Source organism: Callorhinus ursinus, unplaced genomic scaffold, assembly GCF_003265705.2.
Source record: "Callorhinus ursinus isolate GAN/ISIS: 27379988/994484 unplaced genomic scaffold, GSC_fseal_2.0 scaffold8, whole genome shotgun sequence".
NCBI classification, from domain to species: Eukaryota; Metazoa; Chordata; class Mammalia; order Carnivora; family Otariidae; genus Callorhinus; species Callorhinus ursinus.
The window spans coordinates 10303939-10326858 of record NW_027397070.1 but is presented as its reverse complement, the minus strand read 5'-3'; the positions used below and the strand labels follow the sequence as shown (position 1 = coordinate 10326858).

At 38.9% G+C, this 22920-nt stretch overlaps 1 protein-coding gene across 4 annotated transcripts in view; it reads right to left on the bottom strand.

Moving 5' to 3' along the window:
* Positions 1–351: 351 nt before the first annotated feature.
* The window catches only part of AKAP6 (A-kinase anchoring protein 6), a 584567-nt gene continuing 561998 nt past the window's right edge, over positions 352–22920 (bottom strand). For all 4 annotated transcript variants that reach the window (XM_073895064.1, XM_073895063.1, XM_073895065.1 and 1 more), the window contains 2 exons: positions 10711–14111; positions 352–5481 (listed from right to left, as the gene is read on the bottom strand). In XM_073895064.1, the coding sequence (XP_073751165.1) occupies positions 10752–14111 (3360 nt within the window). In that variant the 3' untranslated portion in view covers positions 352–5481; positions 10711–10751. The remainder of the gene's footprint in view (positions 5482–10710; positions 14112–22920) is intronic.

The window sequence follows — 22920 nt, the reverse complement described above, 5'->3', positions numbered from 1 at the left end:
ATGACCAGCATGTGGGAAATGAAAGTGTATCTTACACAATCAATGACCATGGTTTTTACCTTTGTTTGGGATGAAAAATAAATTTGAAAAAAAATCGGACTCTTTGAAATGGCCCGGATTTAAAAATGCTTTAGAAAAACATTTAGAGAAAGGATTCCAGTTTATCAGTGAATTGAAGTGAGTTTAGGTTATGTCAATTTTCCTGACGGTTCTGATTGAACTAATGACTTAGTCTGTAATTGACTAACCCTCTAAATCAATCAAAGCCAGGCTGTAATAAGTGAACTAAATTTAAGTCCTTAAACTGACGGTGGATGTGGAAAAATCTTTAAGTGTATGAAACAAGGCATACTTTATTTTACTAAAGGTAATATGAAACTAAAATTGAGAACTCAACAAAATCTAGAAAGCAAAAAATAACGATGGCAGGTGCTAATATGTTACATTGATTTTGCAAATGGGAGTCCATCAACCTCTAACAAAATGGTGTCAGAATTTAGAACACTGTAGACCAGAAATAGGAAAGCTTTTTCCGTAATGGACCAAAAACATTTTTGTAAATATTTTAGGCTTTGTATGCCACATGGTCCCTGCCTCAACTACTTAACTCTGCAGTTACAGTGCAAAAGCAGCCATAGACAATATGTAAACAAATGTGTGTGGCTATGTTCCAATAAAACTTTATTCATGGACACCAAAATTTGAATTTCAAATAATTTTCACATGTCATGAAATACTCTTCTGTTTTTTTTTCAACCATTTAAAAATGCAAAAACCATTCTTAGCTCATAGGCCAAACAAGAAAAGGCAGTGTGCCAGATTTAGTCCAAACTGTAGTTTGTTGACACCTGCCTTCAACTACTAAAGCATGCGCTATAAGAATAACTTGTGAACTTCAAGACACATCGAGAATGTCAGTGATTCATTCATTCTTCATTAAAGAGTAGCTATTGAACACATCACCTATGCACTATACTTGACAAAAATGTTCACCCTGAGTTGAATAATGAAAACAACAACTAGACACATCCAGATTGTGGGTCATTCTATAAAACTGGCCTGGACTTTCCAGAAATATCAGTTATGAAAGACCAAAGAAAGAAAGAATAAGAGCATAGGGAAACTGTTCAAAATGAAAAAGACACAAAAACTAAAAGCAATGCATGGTTTTTGTTTGGATCTGGAATTAAAACAAAAACAACTGCAAATGGACATTATTAGGGCATTTGGAGAAATCTGAATATAGATTTGATATAGATTACCAGATATTCTATCAATGTTACATTCTTTGGGTGTATTGTAGACTTGTAGAATAATACTTTTGTTCTCAGATGATGTAGGCTGAAGCATTTAGATGAAGTCTTAGGATCTGAAATTTAATTTCAAATGGTTCAACACAAAGGTGTGTGTGTGTGTGTGTGTGTGTGTGTAGAGAGAGCGAGATGAAACTAATGGGGTAAAATATTAACAATATACAAATCTGAGTGATGAGTATGCAAATGTACTATTCATTCAGCTTTTATATAGGTCTGAAATTATTCAAAATAAAAATTGAAAAAATGTATAGAAAAAAGTTATAAATTTAGTTGTTTCAAGTAAAAAAATTTGAAATATAAGAATTATACGATGCTTGAAAAATCAGGTATTCATCAAAATTCTAAAATAATACTAAACTCTTTTGGAGATTAAAATAATTTGACTCATAAGAAATAGCTGGATTATTTCAGTGTGTTTTGATAGTTACATCTAATTTGTTCCCAGGAATTTTAGCGTGGGTAAAACCTAAGCTGGATGACCCAAACACAACAAAATCATCAAACTCAGATTCTCAAAAGCCCTGAATTTAGATTGTTGTTGTGTAAGATGCGTATTTATTCAGTGACCAGAAATCTGAAAACTTTTTCTGTAATTAAAATTTTCAGATACAAAAAACATTTCACTTCTAGTAGTCAGACCCAGATAATTCTGCATACTATTTATGCTCGTTACATTTTTGAAAATGTGGAGAAACTAGATGGAAAACAAATGGGTCATCATTTAATTTGGAGAGATCACTCTATTCAAGGACATGAAAGGCACTTTCACAAGAAAAACTGTAAACCCTTTGTAGGCAGAGACTATGTTCTAGTTGCCTTTGTATCTCTAATGCCAAACACAGTGCCTCACACAAGTAGCCACTCAATGAATGTTTGTTGAATGACTGAATTAACGAATAAATAAATGAAGAGGGGACCCTGCTATATATGGAAACAGGTTAGGTTTGGATGTGATATAAGGAAAAGATTCAAGATGACTCCGGCACTAGACTGGGCCACTAAAGGACATGATGGATTATTTATTTATTTATTTATTGAAATTTACAATAATAGAATAAACATATATCTTGAATATATTTTTAGAGAAAACCACTTAAATATTCAGATATTTTTCTACATGTATGATGGTAAGGACAGTTCCTCAATTTCAAGGATTCTGTCTGCTAACATTCACTCAGGTTGAAATGGATCTGAAAATCATGACAAGTGAAGGGCAGTTCAGGGAATGAAGAACAGAAATCACAGCAGCTGGGAGAAGACAAGTGACTGGCCTCAGTTATCTTCAAGTATGCCATGAGAAAGAAGGGGTAAAAATACTCTGAGCAGCTCATCAGGACAGAACCAGAACTGGGAGCAAAATTAAAGGCAGAGGGAAGGGAGCACTATGGCACTATGTAGTTTTCAGCAACCGAAGAAAGAACCTTCTAACAAAGACACACACCCAACCATGGGACAGCTTGCCTTAACAAATAATGAATCACTCAGTGGAAGGTGTAGGCAGAGTTGGTGTGACCATTTTCAAGGATGACTAGGGAGGTAGTGCCCACACACAGCAAGGGATTGAAGCTATCCCATCCCTTCCAACCAGAAAAAGTACAGTTCAATATAAGTCATTTTACAAATTTGGTGTTAATATTAAGTAGGTAATTAAACAAATATGTGTAATACCTCAAGGTCTTCAGTGAGCATATAACACGTAAATGGAACATCATGATCAGTTTGTTCCAGTAGATGTAGACCTTGGCATTACCCAAGGAAAACTGAGGTTGTCTCAATATGTAAAATAATACCATACCTTAACGGAGATCCCAACTGCTCTTAGGTGTTTCAAAGACTCCAGGATTTGTTCTTTCTCTACATCTCGGGCCACTATCCCTGTGTCCTCTCTTATTTCAAGCCCAGCTAATTTCCTACAGCTGCCTCCTAATGAGCCATTTTTCTCTAATCTCTTCCCCCTGTAATCATCTTGACCATCACTCCTAGATGTCTGCCTAGAACTTTTGAACTATTACTACCTATTCAAAAGCCTAGAATGATTAATCAATTTAGAAATATGTACGGAAAAGATTAGAAGACACATAACAATACAAATAGTTATTAGAATGGTAAAATTATAGGCTAGTATTTTTTTAAACGTTCTTGGTGTTGTACAAATGTTCTAACGATAACTAAAATCAGGTGCAAAAGAAAGACTTTCCTTACTACCTACCGTATTACATACAAAAGCTCCAACTTAACTTTTTTAAAGACTCTTCATTCAGTCTCCCAGTTTACCTTCGCCCACTATCCCTGCAATAAAACTTCACTCATTTTCTATAGTCTAACTTGCTGTTCCCTTCTAGCCCTCCTGTTCTGCCTTATCCCTCTTTGCTACTTCTGTCTTTGCCTCTTTTACCACTTTGCTCTCTTCCTTGCCTGCAGGACACTGTCTCATTTGTGTGTTCACCACATCCATGTTGTAGGTAAGCCTCCTGAGGGCAGAGCCTTTGTCCATCTATGCATCCCCCACATCTAGAATAGTCCTTGCAGATAAAATGTGTTAGTTAACTATCAGGTGAATGAATGATTGCATTACCTATTTTCCTAGTTGTTTATGTTTTAGTGTATGTCTCTCAAAATGAAAAGGTACGTGGCACCCATACTGCCTAATTCAATACTTAAATTCAGTAAATTTTTATTGAATACCTACTGTGTATCAGGCACTTTAGTAGGTGTTAGGATATAAATTAAAAACTGCATTTAAGAAGAGCAATAAAGACCAGATGGACTATTTCTCAGCTAATTTCTTTTAACACAAAATAAATACACCTGAAATCTGCAGTCTAAGTCAAAATAGTCAAATTTTCTAGACTTTACTATCATCTTTCTAGCAAACCCATTCAAAAGAATTACATAAAATAAATATGAGACTGACTAGGTAGCCTGAAGTCCAATATTAAACCATTAATGAGAAGTAGAAATAAAAAATCTAGGATAGATTCTTATTGGCTTAGGGGAACTGGCATTTAATCATTTGTGTTCCAAGATCTTTATAGTGATCAGAACGATTTTGAAAATTGTGAACGCTTCATGTGTAGTTTAAGTAATTTTAAGCTTCTTATGCAATATCGATATTTTGGAAGCTACTACGTGTTATAGTTTTTCCAGAATCAGATGTAATAATTTGGTAAAGAACACAGGTAGAAGAGATCACTGATTTTCCTTTTCCCCCAATAAACTATGTTTATTATGCCAATTTTAATTACCATGCAATCTAATGGTTTAAGGCTTATATTTTCCACATCACTAGACATCATAAACATGAAAGCATTTTATACTGTCATTATACATCAATGTTTGTACTTGGTTATACATATATACAGAAATTATTCACACATCTTAACCTTGCTATTTCCTCCTTTCAAACCAACATAATTTTACCGTGAAAGCAGCTTTTTAATAAATGGTATAAGAAATACAGCAAGGCACACATTTTTAAAAAACTTTTTTCTCATTACCACCTCAAGAAGCATAAAAAACAAAAATGTTGTACATAATTTAACAGTAGAATGTCACCAGTTTATAATATACAACACCATATAGTTGTTTCTTGAAGTGCTGCATAGATAATTATTTTTAAAATAAAATAAATAAAATGGCGCTTTTAAAAGTTGCTTAATTTTGAAAGAAGGACCAGTGTTTCTTCTGTATGCTGCAATCAGATCAAATGTTGGCCTTTTAGGTAAACCTCTTTCGATAAACATAGGCATCATACCATAAAAAAAAAAAATCCAGATTGAAACATGAAATTGGTCAAGTACCGGCAGGGGGTCATTCCAGACAGGGGAATGTAATGGACCATCGATTTGGCGGACTGCAGAACTTTAAAGAGTAGATGGGGAGGGAGGAGGCAAACGGAAAAGTCTCGCTGGAGAGGCGGGGTTGGTAGAGGTAGCTTGGGATAGGAATCCGTGGGAAAACGAGCAGCTTGGCCGAACTTCAAAGACGATCACCTAAAGAAAACCAGTGCACAATCCAGATCACAAGGCTCATGTGGACAAATCGCATTCGGAGGGAAGATTCATCTTGGGAGAGGTCAATGCAACAAATGGCAGTGACGTGATGAAACCACAGACTAGCCCAGGGTGGGACTAGGAGGCCACCCCTGAGTTACAGCCAGGCTTATCTACAAGAAACAAAAAAGAGATAGGAAACCGTATCAGAAATGTCTGTTTCATTTGTAGAACTGAGCCCTTTGAGGAAGCCTACCATTTTGGAACTACCTGCTGATATTCTGAAATAAAAGGATACATAAAACATAGTGATTTTAATAGCCCAAGGTTCACATTACTGACAAAAATGTGTCAGAATCAATTGAAAAATACATTTTTTTAAAAAAAAGACATGGTTTTAAAGAAAACAAAAAAAAATCATCAAGTTTGACCTTTTCTCTGGATATCATCTACTCTTTTGCTTGTGAACTCAGTTTTGAACACTCAGGATAGCTTCAAATCACTATGAAAATGTGAAGCTGCTGGTGCCAAGCAACACAGCCAGGGATCCGCAGTGATTCACAGCCTGGGAACCTGAACCCTCAGGTGGTTTTAACCTTTCCCTCAGGGACTGTGTGTGTGTCAGTGGAACTGAACAATTCCACTATTATATAGTGGTGAAATATTCATAGCTTTGTTATCATTCCAAATGTTTCAGCCCCTTGCCGGTAAAAGGATATAACCTGGGCTTCTAGCTTGAATATGAATGCATTTCATTTAAGGCATAGACGCCCTGTGCAAATAAGAATGACTCAATTATTTCTGTACATCTTGATGGCTCAGATGCAAATTTGTTCCAAACTCAGTCAGTTCTGCCTATTTCTAAGGGGTTGAAAACAACAAGTTGGATGTGAAGAACAGCTAAATTCCAGCGACAGGCAGTACAGGATGCAGTTACTTTAGGTCTTCTGACCAGCTCTCAAATAAAGCAGGCGTTTGCTTGTCTGGGTTTAAACCCGAGTTCTGATGTCTGATGTCAAGTTGCTTTATTGTCTTTCTAGAACTAAATAATCTCATTCTCCATCTTTCTCTTTCTCTATAATCTTGTAACCTGTTTACAAGCCAGAAAAACTTCAGCAAATGTGGTTTGGCTGAAGTCATAGGAAGTTGGGGAGAGAAGGCAGGTTCTCAAGAACACAGAGAGATAGAAGAGATGGGACAAAATTTGGTACGCTCAAATACTGCAGTAACTCAAAAACGAGCATGGTGCATTGTTCAAATGCTGAGGACTTGACTCACTTGAAACATGGACACTGAGTAAGGAATCCTTAGATGAGGCAAAGCTGGTCTTACTAAATGCCAGTATTTAAATTCTCTCTGGCTAATCAATTATTTCAACTTGGCCCACTTGGAAAGGGGCAGGCAAAATTGATTGAAGCACAGATCTGGGGTGTGTGTGTGTGTGTGTGTTTGTGTGTGTGCGTGCACGATGGGTGATGACCAATAAAATCTTTGTTATTTAGCATGGCAGAGCTAGTTATTTAGAACTGCTGGATAATTAAAAAACATTTCACATCCACCAGAACCTTGACTTACTAAAGTGATTTTAAAGGTAAATGTGATAAGATTACACTTGCATTGTTTAGCGAAAATTTAATACACTATCACCAAGAGTAGTTTCTTAAACCTGCTTGGCCGGCTTTGGATCATATTAAACATTTTGTGTCAATCCAACTAAAACAGAATAAGAATTTATGTTGTATACATGAGAAATGTTTGCTCTTAAAGTTTTCTCAGTTTGTAATGATTGAGTAGGAGCAATTTTACTGTGTATGCGTATACTTGAGCATGCAAAAATACAAGTAATTGCTGAAAATCTAAAATCTATGAGCTACCAACAATCACATTTGCAGACCAATATAACAGGAAAAGCAATGAAGCTTAAAAGTTCTGAAGGAAACATATGCATCCTAATACAGCCCCTCCAACACACACACACACACACACACACACACACACACACACACACACACCCCATACACAGTAAAACAAAACTGAAAACCAGAGTAAACCAAAAAGGAAAAAAAAAAAAAGTACACACTGGCTGCATGTGATGAGTTAAATTTTTATACCATAGGATTTATCCAGCCTGAAGTTTACGGTTAAATCATTCACCAAAGATCAGAGGCTTATGATGAGGATTATGAAGAAATAACTGTCAGAATACAGCAAAAAGATTAGTGCAAAGTACATCTCTTAGGCAGGTCCTAGGAGGCACTCCAGACATACATTATGTGCTTCCTCCAAATTAAGCAGAAATATCCGGATCTATCCAGTTACCTTTCCTTTGATGTGATTTGCTATAACTGACCTCTCTATTTTGGTAGAAACATGGCACATAAATGAAAATAGTGAAAAGCACAGCAGTGTGCCTAGAAATCCGTACAAATGCATCCTGCGTCAGACCATGTTTAAAACTTCAACAGTTTCAGTGGGTTTTTAATTAGAACAGTAAATGAAAAACCTCAAAACTTTTTTGAAAAAAATTCTTGGTGTGGTTGCAGACTGTATACAGCTGGTGTTCTAAGTTGTAGCTCTTCCAGATGACATAACTTCATCATCTGAGAACTTATTTCTGGGGAAAAAAAAAAAAAAAGCCCAGCAAACTGAATGCAGTGTATTGTATTATTCTGAAAGAGCACCCCAACTGACAGTTTTGAGATCGCTTTAAAAAGTAGAGCTTTTGGGTGCCTGGGTGGCTCAGTCAGTTAAGTGTTTGCATTTGGCTCAGGTCATGATCCGAGGGTCCTGGGATCGAGTCCTGCATCGGGACTCGAGAAGTCTCTGCTTCTCCCTCTGCCTCTGCCTCTCTCTCTCTCCCTCTCTCTCTGTCTTTCATGAATAAATAAAATCTTTAAAAAAAATAAAAAGTAGAGGCTTTTCCCCCCCTTTTGAATCTTGTAGGAAGAACAACGACAACAGTTAAGCTTTTAGAGACACAAAGTCTCATATTTACCAAATAACTTTACTATGTATTCCTGATATTTAACACCAAAGGCATGTCAACGTTTTGAGATTAAATAACTTATCCTGGTTGGTAGTATTTTAACAAAACATAAATATCTATGCCCAGGTACCCAATGCTAATGGCAGGTGAAAAATTTAGGCATCCAGATATTTGGTGTGCATGATATGGAAAAAACTGAATAGGACCAGTGAATACGGCTATTTAAATGGCCCTTGGCTGATCACAAGTCACTTGGGGGCGATGTGAGTTCTGCGGAAGTAAAATCTGGCTGCATCTCCCATTGCCTGAGGTAGGGCCAGGAACCACCTATCGGGGGCTCAACAAAATATCGCTGACTGGCAGCTGGGCTAGCGGATAGTTTTGCATTGTCGTGCCTGTGAAATGTGAGTGCTGCACCGATCCAACAGCACAGCACCTTGACTTGCCCAAGTCCAAAGATGGAGCTGCTTATCGTTTACATTTTGATTCTCTAGCTATGTCATGGACAGAAGAAACTCCCACAGTATCTAAAAGGGAAGGGTGCAGGACCCAGGGGCTTCATCCGTGCCAGCGCTTCTGGAGCTCCGGATCTCAGCATGACCGGTGACTTGAGGGTCCCAGTCACACAATATCATGCTCCGAGGGGTGTTGCTTTCAAGTCTTTATCCCCTTGTGGAAAACAGAAATCAGCCAGCCTCCACGAGCCCTTCTGCGGAGCTTGGATGAGCCAGCAGTACAATCGGTACTAATAGAACTTGTCTAGGAGCAGCTTATGGAATTGCAGTTCCTCTGCCTTAATGGTCAGCTTTACTGCATACTGATGGAGAATGTGATTATAGGTTGGACATATTTCACAGAAAATACATTTCTCTCTCTCCTACTTTTGTTCTCGCTTGTGGCCAATTGTAAATTGAGTCTGAAACATAGAAAATTAGTTGAGCTATATTAGTAAGTATGATGTCTTTCTTCAATTTTGCATACTGAGTTTATTTTTAGGGTATATATATGGTATATATTTCCCCCCTCCCCATTTCTAGCAGCTCTACACAGAATCACACATTTTAATGAGCTTAGGGCACAGGTGTTGCAGGAAAAAAAATAATGATGTTTGCCATTCATCTTTCAAATTAAATAATGTGTTTTTAAATAGTAACTTTTTTCATAATACATTATGGGAACAACATTTATCTGTCACATTTTAAAAGATGTATTTGTAATAAATGTAAATTACTTTTAGAAAATCAGTAATTAGGCTCATCAAAAAATAAACAATCTGCCACAAAAAAGATAATCTTTAGCATAGTTAAGTATAATAACTGTTATTTGAATAAGTTAACAAATTAGGGTAGATTGCTTCTGTAATTCATTTCCTATAGCACGAGTTTAGGTTACAGCATTAAGCTTCTGGAGTTGGGGGTGGAGATGGCATTCGGCACCTCACACTTGGGTGAAATACAACTCTCACATTCAAAAGCTCAAATTTTCTTCTTTAGACCTGATTGAGAAAGTATATTCATCACTGGGGCTTAGAAACGGAATATAACAGAATTTTTGTGTCACTTTTTGAGCTATATCATCATCTCAGAATTATCAATCAATAGCTGTCTCATTAAATATGAAGAGTGGAATGACTTCCTTAAAAATTTTGATGGAAATCAGCCTGTCACCTTCAGGCAAAATTCAAAAATTCTGTTTTTATCAAAATGCCATTAACTTGTCATGTATTCTCTCTGCATTTGCTTTCTGGGCCTCTTCTGGGTCTGTGTGTGGATAAGTAAGAGCCTCTTCTTCAACATCAACTTTCCCCTCCTGTTTGAATCCTCAGCCTTGGCCATGATTAGGAGCTGTGACAGCACAGCCTTCCACTGGGGAAGCAAATGTGATGATAGTTACATTAGACAGAAGCATAAAAGGAAGGCCCAGATCAGGAGATGCAGCTTTAACCTAATCACTGTTCATTTCCAGGCACTGGAGGGAGAGGGCATCTCTGTGTGCAGGAAACTGAAGTGGGGAGCATTGTCACTGTGCGTGCATTTTGATCAGAGGGTATAATTGCAATTGGGAGAACCTTTTTTCCTCCCTCACTGGAAGAATGTGAGGTCCTAAATTATTCGGCTACTTCCTCAAATTTTGTATCCTTCTTGCCAGAATGCTGTAATAAGGATACTGTCACTAAAAATGTCGCTTGTGCTGGTCTCTCTCCCTTTTGCCTCACAGTTACTTGCGTTGTTGGGAATGTTTCTTCCACCTAAATGTCTTATTCAGATAAATGTCTGCCGTGACCATTCTGACTAGTCTTCTCTCCTATCATGGCACTGTTGACTCAAGCTCATCGTTGAAGTACATATGGATATATATGAAATGTATGTTAAAAATATATTAAGAATATATATTAAAACCCGAGGAACATAAATACCTTTCAATGAGATGATTTTCATGCGTGGAGAGGGTTGCATTCTACCTATGCATATTTTTATGTTGTTCTTCATGAAGATTTAGAAGATTTTCTTCACAGGTTAAAGTTTTGGGGTTGGGAAGCAATGCAGCCTTGTCTTTTGGCTGCTTTGCCTTCGAGGAGAGTTCTGGAACTCCAGATTTGGCTGAAGCAGTGTTACGTTCTTCTGGCATTCCTGATTCACCTGTGTTTTCACTGCCCAGCCTTGAAGTGGTTAGCTCTGAGCTTTCCCCACAGATCGCAGCTTGGGGTAAACTATCCACTTCCTTTCCGACATCAGATTCTTCCTGATGGGGAGGACTTGCAAGAGCCACTATGTCTGCCTCCTCAGCTAGGAGAGAAGTATCACTGGACTTAGGGGAGCCTGCTGCTGCTTGTTGGGGCACAGCAGCCTCGCCGGAAACAGAAGGTTCATTTGGAGGAGGGCCAGAGAGGCAGGGCTCGTCTCCCTCTGGGTCATCCTCAACACAGGCCTCAAAGAAGCATTCAGGGTCCTCCTTGTCTTCTAAGCCAGAGTCGGTAATGTCTGGTGGCAATGGAGTGTTGCTCTTTTCTTCCACGTAACTGGTGACCTCGCCACAATCACTGTCATGAGAGGAGAGAGATAAGTAGGAATAAAAGTCCCCTTTTCTCAGCTGGATGGGCCTGTGAGAATGTTCCAACACCTTCTCCTTGATCTGACTTAACGAGGCAGGAGCGGCTGCCTCATTTTCAGGTTGAGACTTACTTTTTAGGGCCGTTGAAGCCATGTCGATGATTTCCTTAACAAAGTCGTGTACGGAACAATCCTCAGCATCTTTTTGATGGAAAACATCTGGCTCACAGTCACAACAGGAAATGTTGTCACTGACAGCAACATTCTCCTCTGTTTCATTTTGTTCAAGTGCTAGGCAGCAATGAGCGGATTTTCCAGCCATGCTTGGTGCATCATTAGATGAAGACTTCAGTACATCAGAATGCTGTCTGTTGATAACTCTGGTTTCTGAAGGCAGCTCTGGGCAAGACTTCTCAGTGGGAGTAGAAGCAGTTGTTGGATTTTCAAAATGGTGGTGGCCTTGACATTTCTTTGGACGATGCCTAACAGTCTGGGGAACAAATTCATTTCCAGCAATACTTGCATCATCTGAGCTATCCATAAATACTTTACACTTACAATGCTCACTGTCTGAATTCTTCTTCCCCGTTGTACCAAGATTTTCTGATTCCTTCAAAATCCCATTCTGTTTGTCTTTCTGCCTTTCTGGAGTGCTTTCAATATTGCCATTTTCCATGTCAGCTACATATGGGTCTTTATTAACTTTGAAAATATTTTTCTTATTTTCACCCTTTGTCCCTAACTCATGGGTGTGGGATAAACTCTTACCATTTCCATTACTTTCAGAGAGACATTTTATGGAGCTGTTTAGTAGAGCCTCAATGTTCAGGGTATCAGAGGGATTGGTCATCTCACTACTACTTACATCCTTACTGCCCTTTATTTCATCACTGAGATTGCACCTTCTCTTATCTTTTGTCAAGGAAAACTTTGGTCTGATCCACGTCTGCAGTTCATTCTTTATATAGTCCAGCCCTGACATCAAGTTGCATTCTTCATAAATTTCATCATCTGTTGCAATACTGGAGTCGTCATCCTCATCTTTGATGCATAGCTCTTCTTCTGTCAAGGTGAGGGTAGAGCTAGAAAGGAGGTCACTGTCATCTTCATCATCAGTGCAAGCAGAGGTGCAAGAGACATTAACAATCATGCTGACATTGACGTCGCTTTCATCAGCCACCGACCGAGTCAGGCGCTTCCTGAATGATGCATTTGATTCCGGGATCTTGCTCTTGTGTAATACAATATCCTCTGAGCAAAGAGAGAGCTCATCACTGCTGCTAAGTTCTGTAAGAGACGCTGGCGAGTCTTCATTGATAGAAGATGCTAAGTCCAGTGATAGCTGGCCAGTAAAGGACATCTTTTGGGAACTGCTTTGGAGAGTCATATCAGAAACACTCCGCTTTATCTTTTGCTCCGAAGGGCTCTGGATATTCTCCAAACGATTCAGGAGATCTAGTGTCCTTTTACTCAGTTCACCAACTGAGCCACTGCTCACGCTTATGTCCCCAGAGCTGTGACAGCTAAAAAGATCCTCATTGCTTTTATAGGATGTCAACCAACTTTCTAAGGAAGTGCTTCGCTGGAGGCTGTCACCACCATTTTTAAGGATGCCCAATCCAAATAAATCACCCCCTGGAGAAAGGGACTCGATAGATGAACTGTGGGATAACAGGGAGAGCTGTCTGCCATTCTGCATGCCAGTGAATGTCTTCTCTACATCACTACTTCTTTGTGAAGTTCGATCCATTTCATGGGAGGTACTTGCCAAAAGCCTTTCATGGGGAAGTGCATCTGGTTGTAACTCTGTAGCCTGATGTTTAGATTTGCAGGACTTTTTATCAAAATAAAAACCATGAAGCAGGGGATCCTCCACATGTGCTTTTTCACTTTGTGACTGTTTCATTATCATTGGTAATTTGAGTTTTGAGCCTTGGAGGTAAGAGTAATCATAAAATGTAAACACATCATGTTTTCCTTGTAATTCTTCTCCCAAACGATCAGGGGTATATTTGGTAACACTGTTTAAATCTCCAACTTTTCCATTTACACAACCCACTGGTGAAATGGATGACTGAGAGCTATTTGGAAGCTTAATGTGTTCCTCCTCATCTTTAAATTTTTGCTTTAACACGTTAGCAGCATCTCCCATTTGTGGGTCCAGATGTTCAGTTTCAGGGTTACTTGGGGACCCATCTACTGCATTTAGCAAGCACATTTCAGAGTTGGTAGTGGTTTCAGTGTCTCCTTCACTCACGATTCCACTCTCACTGCCTGAATTCTGGCTCATGTCGCCTCCATGGCACGGGCAAGGCTTTACCAAATTGGAACCTCCTACGAGGTCCGGCAAAGATTTGGTGGATGAAAACGAAGAGTCTTTACTGAGACTCTTCGTTAAAACACTAGGCTGTGTCACGCTGGTGAACTTTGGATTGTTCTTCAGAAATGGCATGTGGTTGTCCTCATAGAGTTCAACATTGTGGAGGCTGTACACTTGGTAAATGTGTGGACTGGAGGGGGCAGTGATACTCGAGGCATACTGAGATCCCCCATGGTCACCTGCCTCTTCTTCACAACCGGGGTCCTCGCTACCTATCTCTTCAAGCTTTAAGGAAGGCATGACAGGTTGGGGTTCTTGATCAAGGTCATTTGAGTCTTCATTCAAACTAATTAACTTGTTACTTATGTCAGTTTCATCCCATTCCAGGGCATCCTCACTCGTCCCATTTAGATCCATTAAGCCAGGATCAATCACATTCAAAGTCTCCTGTGTAGGAGGAAGGAAAAAAAAAAGAATTAGGGAACACAAGCATGAACATTTCGTCCATTCAAAATCTCTTGGAAGAGTCAGGAAGAAATTTGCCCCCAAGCATGGATTTGAAAGATAGCATAATTATCAGCTCTATTCTTCTCTAGAATAGCATCCAAAATTATTGAAATGGGTTTTTCTATCAATAGTAATTTGTCACTGAAGGCAATAATGTAGATTAAAATGTAAGATTATTACAGTCAAGTTGTAATTTTTGGAATTAACGATTTCCTATTGATTCTTTAACATTTTTAACCTGGGATTGGGTGAAGATAAAACTGTCAGGTAAATGAAGGTAAAAAGAGCCTGTGACATCTTTAAGGCACATTGACTCTGATACTCTTAGTTCTGCAGTCCACAGGGGAATACCATCTGCAGCCATAAATGGCAGACCCCCATACACGCTTCTATGCCTGGGCTTTCCACTTGACACAGCCTTTGCCTTGGGGAAGTAGAATAGACTTATAGCCACCTGTAGAGCAATTCACAGTCAGAGACCCTTGCTTGTCTATCTTTTTGTCTGCCTTCCCTTTCGGAATTTGGCCCTCTCCCAGTAGACCCAAGATAAACAACACTTGACTGGTTTCCTCACCTACATCTTACTGGACCCTGAGGCTTAGGCCCCGGTTCTCTCAGTGTCTCTCTCGCTTCCCCAGTCTCTTCCTATGACAGAGATTCTACTTTGATCTTGTTAACGTGCCTCACTCTTGTCAGTCCTGCCCCTATTTATTATAAGCAGGAACCCTTCCCTCCAGCCCACCTCCAGCCCTAGAATAACAACTATCTGAAGACTTTCCTGACTCTCAAGTTTGACTCAGCCCAGCTTCTCTTACACTGCACACTGCATACTTGGGATCCTTGATCTTTCCTTGGACATCCTGGTTTTAACTTGGTTTAGGTAGAGCTTGACACGTTATTCTGGGACACAGTGGTTGAATGGGTTCCTGGACTCTGTCCAGATTCCCTCACCATCCTCACTTGCTGCCCAGCTGTCCGGATTCATGCTAGAGCCAAGAGAGGTGATATAGATATGCAGGCCCTGACAGGCTCACCTACAGACAGAAACTCAAATAGAACTCTGCAGCTCAGCTTATGTTTATGCAGGGTAGTCAGGCAGATAAGCATGGCTCTAGAACTATGCAAAGTGGTTGAAATGCTGACTTTGCTACCTACCAGCTGCGGGGCTTTGGGCAAGTTGCTTAACCTTTCTGAGTACCGATCTCTTCGCATCACTTGTGAAGGGGGCTAGCACTACCCATCTTTTGAGATAATTCTGAATATTAATAAGCTAATGCTTGTGAAGGGCTGAGGAGGCAGTCAGTATAAGGTAGCTATAATTCTCAAGGCCTTGAGTCGATTCATAAAGGGTTCTCTCTGCCTACCTTCTCTTCTTCTTATCATTTCTTTCAATTTGTCCTAAAAACCATAATGGATTCATGACACGGTAGGTAGAGAGAGATATCACACAATATGAATAGGTCAGCATATATGCATTACAATTCAGAATTATTTTAACAGCCTGGTTGAAAAACAGGCCATGATGTTTTTATTCCTCAGAAGTGGGGAAAAGGCTTCACCAGCAATACATTCACAAAACTTTCCCAAGAAGCCCTCAGTCCTTCCTGGAACTGGTAGTTAAAAGATACCACACAACCTCATTAAGGGTAAAATACCCATTAGCACTTTATTATACTGGATATGTAAGAGATTATCTGTATAGCCTACTAAAATTTAAAAGAGTCCAGTTACAAAGTAAACATTAATTAAGGGATATTTTTAAATTTTATGACAGAAATCTTTCATGCTGCCAATGTTACAGCAGTTAATCTAGAACACTGGCAGTCATCATACTCACTTAGGTATGGAGTACATTCACTGTGATGAATTTTTATTAGGATTTCTGTTTATTCTTTGCTTGCTGATAAAGGAAGTACTAATGACCGGTTAGTATGGCTAATGAATGTTAAAATCTTCAGCTGTAGAAACAATCAATCAGTCTAATCAAATAGTGTATTAATTTCAAATACTATCTTGCCTGATACCAGACTCTGAGAGCGCTAATAAATAATTGAACTGGTCTTTCAGAGAAGCTCTCTTTGTAACTCTCTGGTTGACTTCAACATTTAGCGGCACGGATTTTCTCTGTGAGTCCCAAACCCAGGGGCTCACACTAGATGCAGGAATTGTGCCGTCTGGGTGTGCATCAGGAGCTTAGCCCAACTGACGCCTATCACTTGGACTTGTCTTCCAGGACACAGTCATTTTCTGACCAAATGCTGTCCTTTGTGGCTTTACAAATGCCAGCCTCAGGAAGTAGAAAACTTACAGCAGCTCCTAAAAGAACAAATCCTTTGCTCAATTAGTAGTTGTGGTGGAGATTTTCCATAGGAAAAGAGGAGACTTTTAGATGTAATATTGTCTTTTCCCCTCCTTAACTCTCTCTTCCCATACATCTCTTAAATTTATTGTAATTGCTGAAAGTTTTTGTATGTCAATTCCTGGGACTATCTGACAAGATCTTTTAGAAAATCATTCACTTCGGACTTTAAGTTTTACATATTAAAGAAGTGCTATTTGTTCTGCCCTCATTCACTCCCTTCTGTTGTGGATTAAATTCTGTCAATATTTTCAATAAAATCTCCATTTCCTCAAGATTTAACCTCAAACATAAAATAACTCCTGGGGGCAAGAAAGTACGGAAAGTTTCCAAGAGGAAGGGCATTTGGATATTTATATAACTAAAAAGTTATCTTTGAAAGAAATGATATGTATATAGAGTGATGTAACTTGCAGGAAAATTATTTGGTCGAATGCTCTCTTTGATGATAGCTCAGCAGCCAGTAATGCTCAAGCTAATTAACCATTTGTTGTTGTTGTTTTCCTAGAGAAACTGGTGCTTTTTTAAAAGGCACAAATGTTCTTGTCTTTGATAAAGTGATAAATCAAAAATGGATTTAGACAAAATCTAAGAATATTTGACAAAAACCAAAAGGATGCTGAGTAGTCCATGAGGTTCCAATAGAGAGACTGCAATTCTAGAGATAATTCTGAATTAAATTAATTTGTGTGAGGCTCTTTCATTCATAAACTTGCTTCATTGGTGCAGAATTTGGCCTAAACCTAAAGTCTATATAAATAATTGCACACACATACACACACCCCTTCAAGATCTGCTCAAGAAACAAGTGGAATTAATTGGTGCTGGGTTTTTTGTTTTAATTCTTGGAAGCAAGTTATTTATTTCAGCACAATATATACAGAGAAAGTAAAAGAGGCTGGAGAAAAGATGATGATGATGAAAGAATCAAGGTTCCAATTGTAGCAAGTAACATACATCAGAATTAACTTCCTTCTGTACTTGTATGGCTTTAATTGAATTAGGTCTCCCAGGACTGCATTTCTAGGATTTTCTTAAAATTATAGGTTAAAAAAATGGGTTTTTATAAGAGATGAGAAACCATTACCAGCTAAAGTGTGGGGATGAAGGAACCTGACATTGTATAAAACAACCCAACAGAGATATGATAAAGCTACCTCTAGATTCCTTTAATTTCCTTTAAAAATTTGCATCTTTTGAAAAAACTAAAGGAGGTCAAAAAGATCAGCATGAACTGAATGTCAGTCAAGTTTCTGGTGCTCTAAATGGGCAAAACCATTAGGAGGTCTTGTAATTTGTGTTCCTCCTATTTATTCCAGATCCAGGAGTTCATTAAGCAACACCACTTGCAAAGTCCTGGGAATAGAGATTTATCTATAGAAAAGTGGAATATAACAAAAACATACAAATAAATAAAAATGATAAAAACAGAAACATCATTAACTGTAATTGAGTAAAGATCTGCGTATTTACCTTAGAGCAAAAAGCAGACCACATGGAAGTTTGAGATGGTGGACAGGAGGGAGAAATAATACATATAGATCAGGGTAGGGGAATCAAATTAAACAAGGGGAAATTCCAACTTTCATATATTTGCTCTGTTTTTCTGATGCAATTATTTTCTCTTGCCTCCCCCTCCAAATCTAAAACAAGAGTTACTGAGCATTAGATGCAAAATTGTTTTCCTAAATTTGACTTAGGTGGAAATTTTTTAAAAACAAAAACAACATCAACAACCATAACAAATTGCTAGTTCTCAGAAAATGGAAAGACAGCTTTTAAGAGAACTCAGAGTTTGTCGTAATCTGCCTCTTTTAGGGGCAGAGATAGATTCAGAGTTAGATGAAAAAATATAGATGAAAAGGAAATGGGATGAAAAGCAAAAATGTTCACTAAATGTTTATCAACCATTTGGGGATTTAGGGCAGAAACTCAAATAGATCTGAGTGTAAATCCTGGATCCCCTCTCTCACATGTTAGCTCTGTGGTCCTGGGCAAGTTATTTAACAGTTAGTAGTTACTTAGTTCAACTATTTAGTAGGCCTCAGTTCCATCAATTGTATATGCAAGATAACCACAGCACATTGGGTCTACCTTAGGGAGTGTTGGGACCTTCAAACGAGAACATCTATGTCAAGTCCTATTGGGGGGGAGTCAGGGGGTTGGCACACAGTAAGGCACCAATGACTGGCAGCTATCAGCATAGATTCCCTTTGCTGAAGTGGGACAGGATAGACAATTAAATAACCATAACTCTGTTTGCATGAAGACTGGTGGTTGGTTGACGAATCTCTTTAGTACAACCACATGCATGGAATTTAATGAAATAAACATCAATTAGACCCCTTACTCACTCCCACTGCTGTAAATGGGGTGTGGGTTTGCCTTTGTCTGTCCTGACTGGGCTTATCCCTTAGGAATAACCAGATGAGAAAAGACACCTGCCCAGTCCTCAGCAAGGCTCATAACTCAAGCACTTTCTATTTCCTGAAAATAATCTTTTTTTTTTTTTAAAAAGGCAGGTCCATTGTCTGTGAATTTCTATCACAACTGACACATGAGAGCAATCAAATCCTGCTCACTATCTATCAGATTGACAATAATGTTAAAGTAACTTGTCTCAGCTCAGAAAATGCTTTGAAAGTCTATCTCACACTAATGATCAAAAACTGTTCTAGCGAATGCTCTTTTTCCATAACAAAGCTGATCAGAAACTCAAAACAGACAAGTAAAACCCAAAGTCATCTCACAAATCTCACTAAGATGAGTACTGACATGGACACATTTCCTAGTCTTGACGATACAGACATTTCTGAAATAGTTGAAAATGAAAAATCCATTAAATGTTGTTTTAAAGTGAGTTTAATAATAGCAAAAATTGCCTTAGTTCTCAACAGGGCACTGGGACAAAACAGAGTCCAATATTAAGAATCAGGGGCTTTCCTCCAGATGTAAACTCCATGAGGGCAGGGGCTCTGTCTGTCTTGTCTCCACTAGAGCCCCCAAACCTGAATCAGTGCCTGACAGAAAGCAGGTTCTCAAAAACCTTTACTGAGGTAACTGCATGAAGAAAGACTTGGCTGTGGTCTCATGAACTACTGAAGAGATCTGGGGAAAGGTCCCGAAGTTACATTCTGCCATGGTGAAACTACCTAGAAAATTTCTGACTTTCTAGCTGGTGCCACCTCTCAATTATAAAAGCTAGTATCCTTAAAAACATTATGCTCAGTGAAAGCCATAGAGAAAAAGTCATATGTTGTATGGCTTCATTCATACGAAATTTCAGACTAGGTAAGTCCATAGAGACAGAATAAAAATTGGTGGTCACCAGGGGCCTGGGGGAAAGAAAAGGGAGGCAATTGCTTAACATTTCTGGGGTTTCCTTTTGGGGCAAAGAACCTAGATAGAAGTGATGGTTACAGGGGCGCCTGGGTGGCTCAGTTGGTTGGGCGACTGCCTTCGGCTCAGGTCATCATCCTGGAGTCCCGGGATCGAGTCCCACATCGGGCTCCCTGCTTAGCAGGGAGTCTGCTTCTCCCTCTGACCCTCCCCGCTCTTGTGCTCTCTCTCTCTCTCTCTCTCTCATTCTCTCAAATAAATAAATAAAATCTTAAAAAAAAAAGAAGTGATGGTTACACAACACACGAATGTACTCCATGCCAGTGAATTGCTCACTTTAAAATGATTAATTTTATGTTATGCTAATTTCACCCCAATTTAAAAAAAACAGAACAGGCACCTGTGTGGCTCAGTCACTTAAGCATCTGCCTTTGGCTCAGGTCATGATCCCGGAGCCTTGGGATCGAGTCCCGCATTCGAATCTGCTTCTCCCTCTCCCTCTGCCTCTCCCCCGACTTGTGCATGTGCGCGTGCTCTCTCTTTCAAATTAATAAAATCTTTAAAAAATAAAAATAAAATAAAATAAACAAACAATCTAATAGGAGTCTTCAGTCCTTTTGAGTTTCAGAGCCTGTAACACCATCAAACATAACAGGACTTCATCGCTATATCGACGAACTTGCTTATAAAAATATTACAACAGATAATATTTCTGAATTCATTTATATCTCGGTGCATATATTATCAAATCAAGATAATTTTTTATTGCAGACTCCTTTGTTTGGTCTGTGCAAATGCTCATCATTCTCAGAAACGCTGAAGAAAAGAGCATCCTGTGTATACTACTTCTCTTAGTTCAACTTCATTTGTTTTGAGGCAGCAGTCTCTTTTGAGGAGAGACGAGTGGGATTAATAGAGCCCTTATTTGCTGGGATAGTCCAATCTCCTTTGACCTTATTTTACTGGATTCCTCTGTAGTATTTGACTCAATTTTTCTTGAATTTTTTCCTCTTTTGATTACTTTGATGCTAAGCCTCCTCATAAAATCCACTTTAGCTGCCTTTTAGATGACAGTATGTCTCACAGTTCTGTCTTGCCTCTTTTCACCCTACAGACTCCCCTGCCTTGAGTTTAGCCACATTGCTGTTGTCTATTATTTTGAAGGGTATATAGGCTATGTTGAAGAGAAAGGAACTCAAGAGAAAGTATGGGGGGGAGGGGCACATTGCAAGAAGAGGGAACAGTAAGGAGCAAAGGCAGATGGGATAGAGATTTATGGGTACTTTCATAGGAGGGAAGAGCAACCAGCAAGGGAAACAAACAGCAGGAAAATCCAAGTAGGACTGGTATAATATTCTGGGAGCTGAGAGAAGGGGACATTTAAAGCAGTGGGTGGTTAAGAGTGTTAGAAGAGCAGAAAAGATAAGAAGAATGGGAGGTGAGGGAAAGCCACTGAATTAGCAAGAAGAAAGTCATTTGTAACCTTAGAGAGGGCAGGTCCTAGAGGCTGGGAGGTGAGGAAATGAGCATCGGATGTGCCAGCCTGAAGGAACCCCGGATCCACAGTAAAACTGCTGTTGAAATTGGGAGCCCTGTCCTACCAGGTGCTCTTCACCACCTTTCTTATCCTCCAGCATCAGTCTTGGAAGGAGAATAGAAGTGGAGCAACCACGGAAGCCAAAGAATGTACAAGGTTCAATAAACAAGGTGATCAAGAGGCTGTAGGAAGGAATTCTAGAGAAGAAAGAAGGATCCATAAAATATAAGCACTGCTTTCTTCCCTTTCTACAACTTCAGTTTCACTGGAGAGCCGCCCCACAGGGGTGCTATTTAGACTAAGAAGCAATATGTTTGCATCAATCAATTAAGGACATTTAGATATTGTCACAATCACTAAATAACTCGTAGGTGCAGTGGCCTCAGTGTTGGTAGTACTAAAGCTATGTAGCAATAGTCAGATGCCTTGCTTCAAGCTATGTTGTCCTTAAACACATTAATTATTGTATAAATCATTACTCGTTATCTCTTAGGCATCCACTGTAGGAAAAAAGGTACCTTCCCACCCAACTCTGAGTGTTTTACTAGAAGTAATTAGAAAAACCATCTACTATCATTGGTAAATAAATTATTCTGTCTTGACTGTTGCATTATATGCGAACATATTGACACTTTCATCATATTCACAACAGACTAAATAGGAAAATTACTTATCTTTCTCTTCTTCATCCCTATTTTGTTTCCCTGAAAATTTTTCCCCAGAGTTTCAAGAAAGTAACTAAATTCAGAAATGCTTAAAAATGAATCAAAAAGAGAATTTAGGAAGAGATTTTTAAACAACAGAATGTCTTTATCTGACCTCTTCAGTATTAGAAAGAACTGAAACAAATAAAAGGAAGTACAGAAGAAATATAACTTCAGTAAAGTTGTAAAAACCCAACCATAATAAAATGGTGGCATTTTCTACACTCTAGCACGTGGTAAACCTACTTGGATGACAATGACTGGAACCACATGTCAAGTCTCGTAAACAACTTTCTTCCCCCTAACGATAACATCGGGCCTCATTTTTCTGGCATTGTTTTAGCTGTTTGATGTTTGGTGTTTGTCTTTTGACTGTCAGGACTGACATAACATTTGAGTTTTGTGCCTCTGAATGTCATTTTGCCTCACCTTTGCCTTAGTGAAAAGTAGACTCTTGTCCCTCTTTTATGATAAGGATCTCCCATTAATAAAAACCTGCATTTTTTAAAACCTACAGAGCATGTTCGTAGTAAAGAGGAGGTGAAGGGTGCTGTCAACAAATGAAGTTTCCTAGCAGACACGCTTTTCTGTGACACAGACTTGGGTTTCCAACTTCAGACTGAATTTTAAGAACACAAGATTTGTGGCATGCTCCTGAGGTAGCCTAATGTATAAGGAGAGCCTTGCCAACATGCTGAGATCTGCCTGGAAAGCCAAACATTGGATAATGCCCTTTACAAAGCACGTATTAGTTGAGAGAATTGTGTGTCTTTTCATTCTCAACAAGGTACATAGTAAGAGCTAACATGG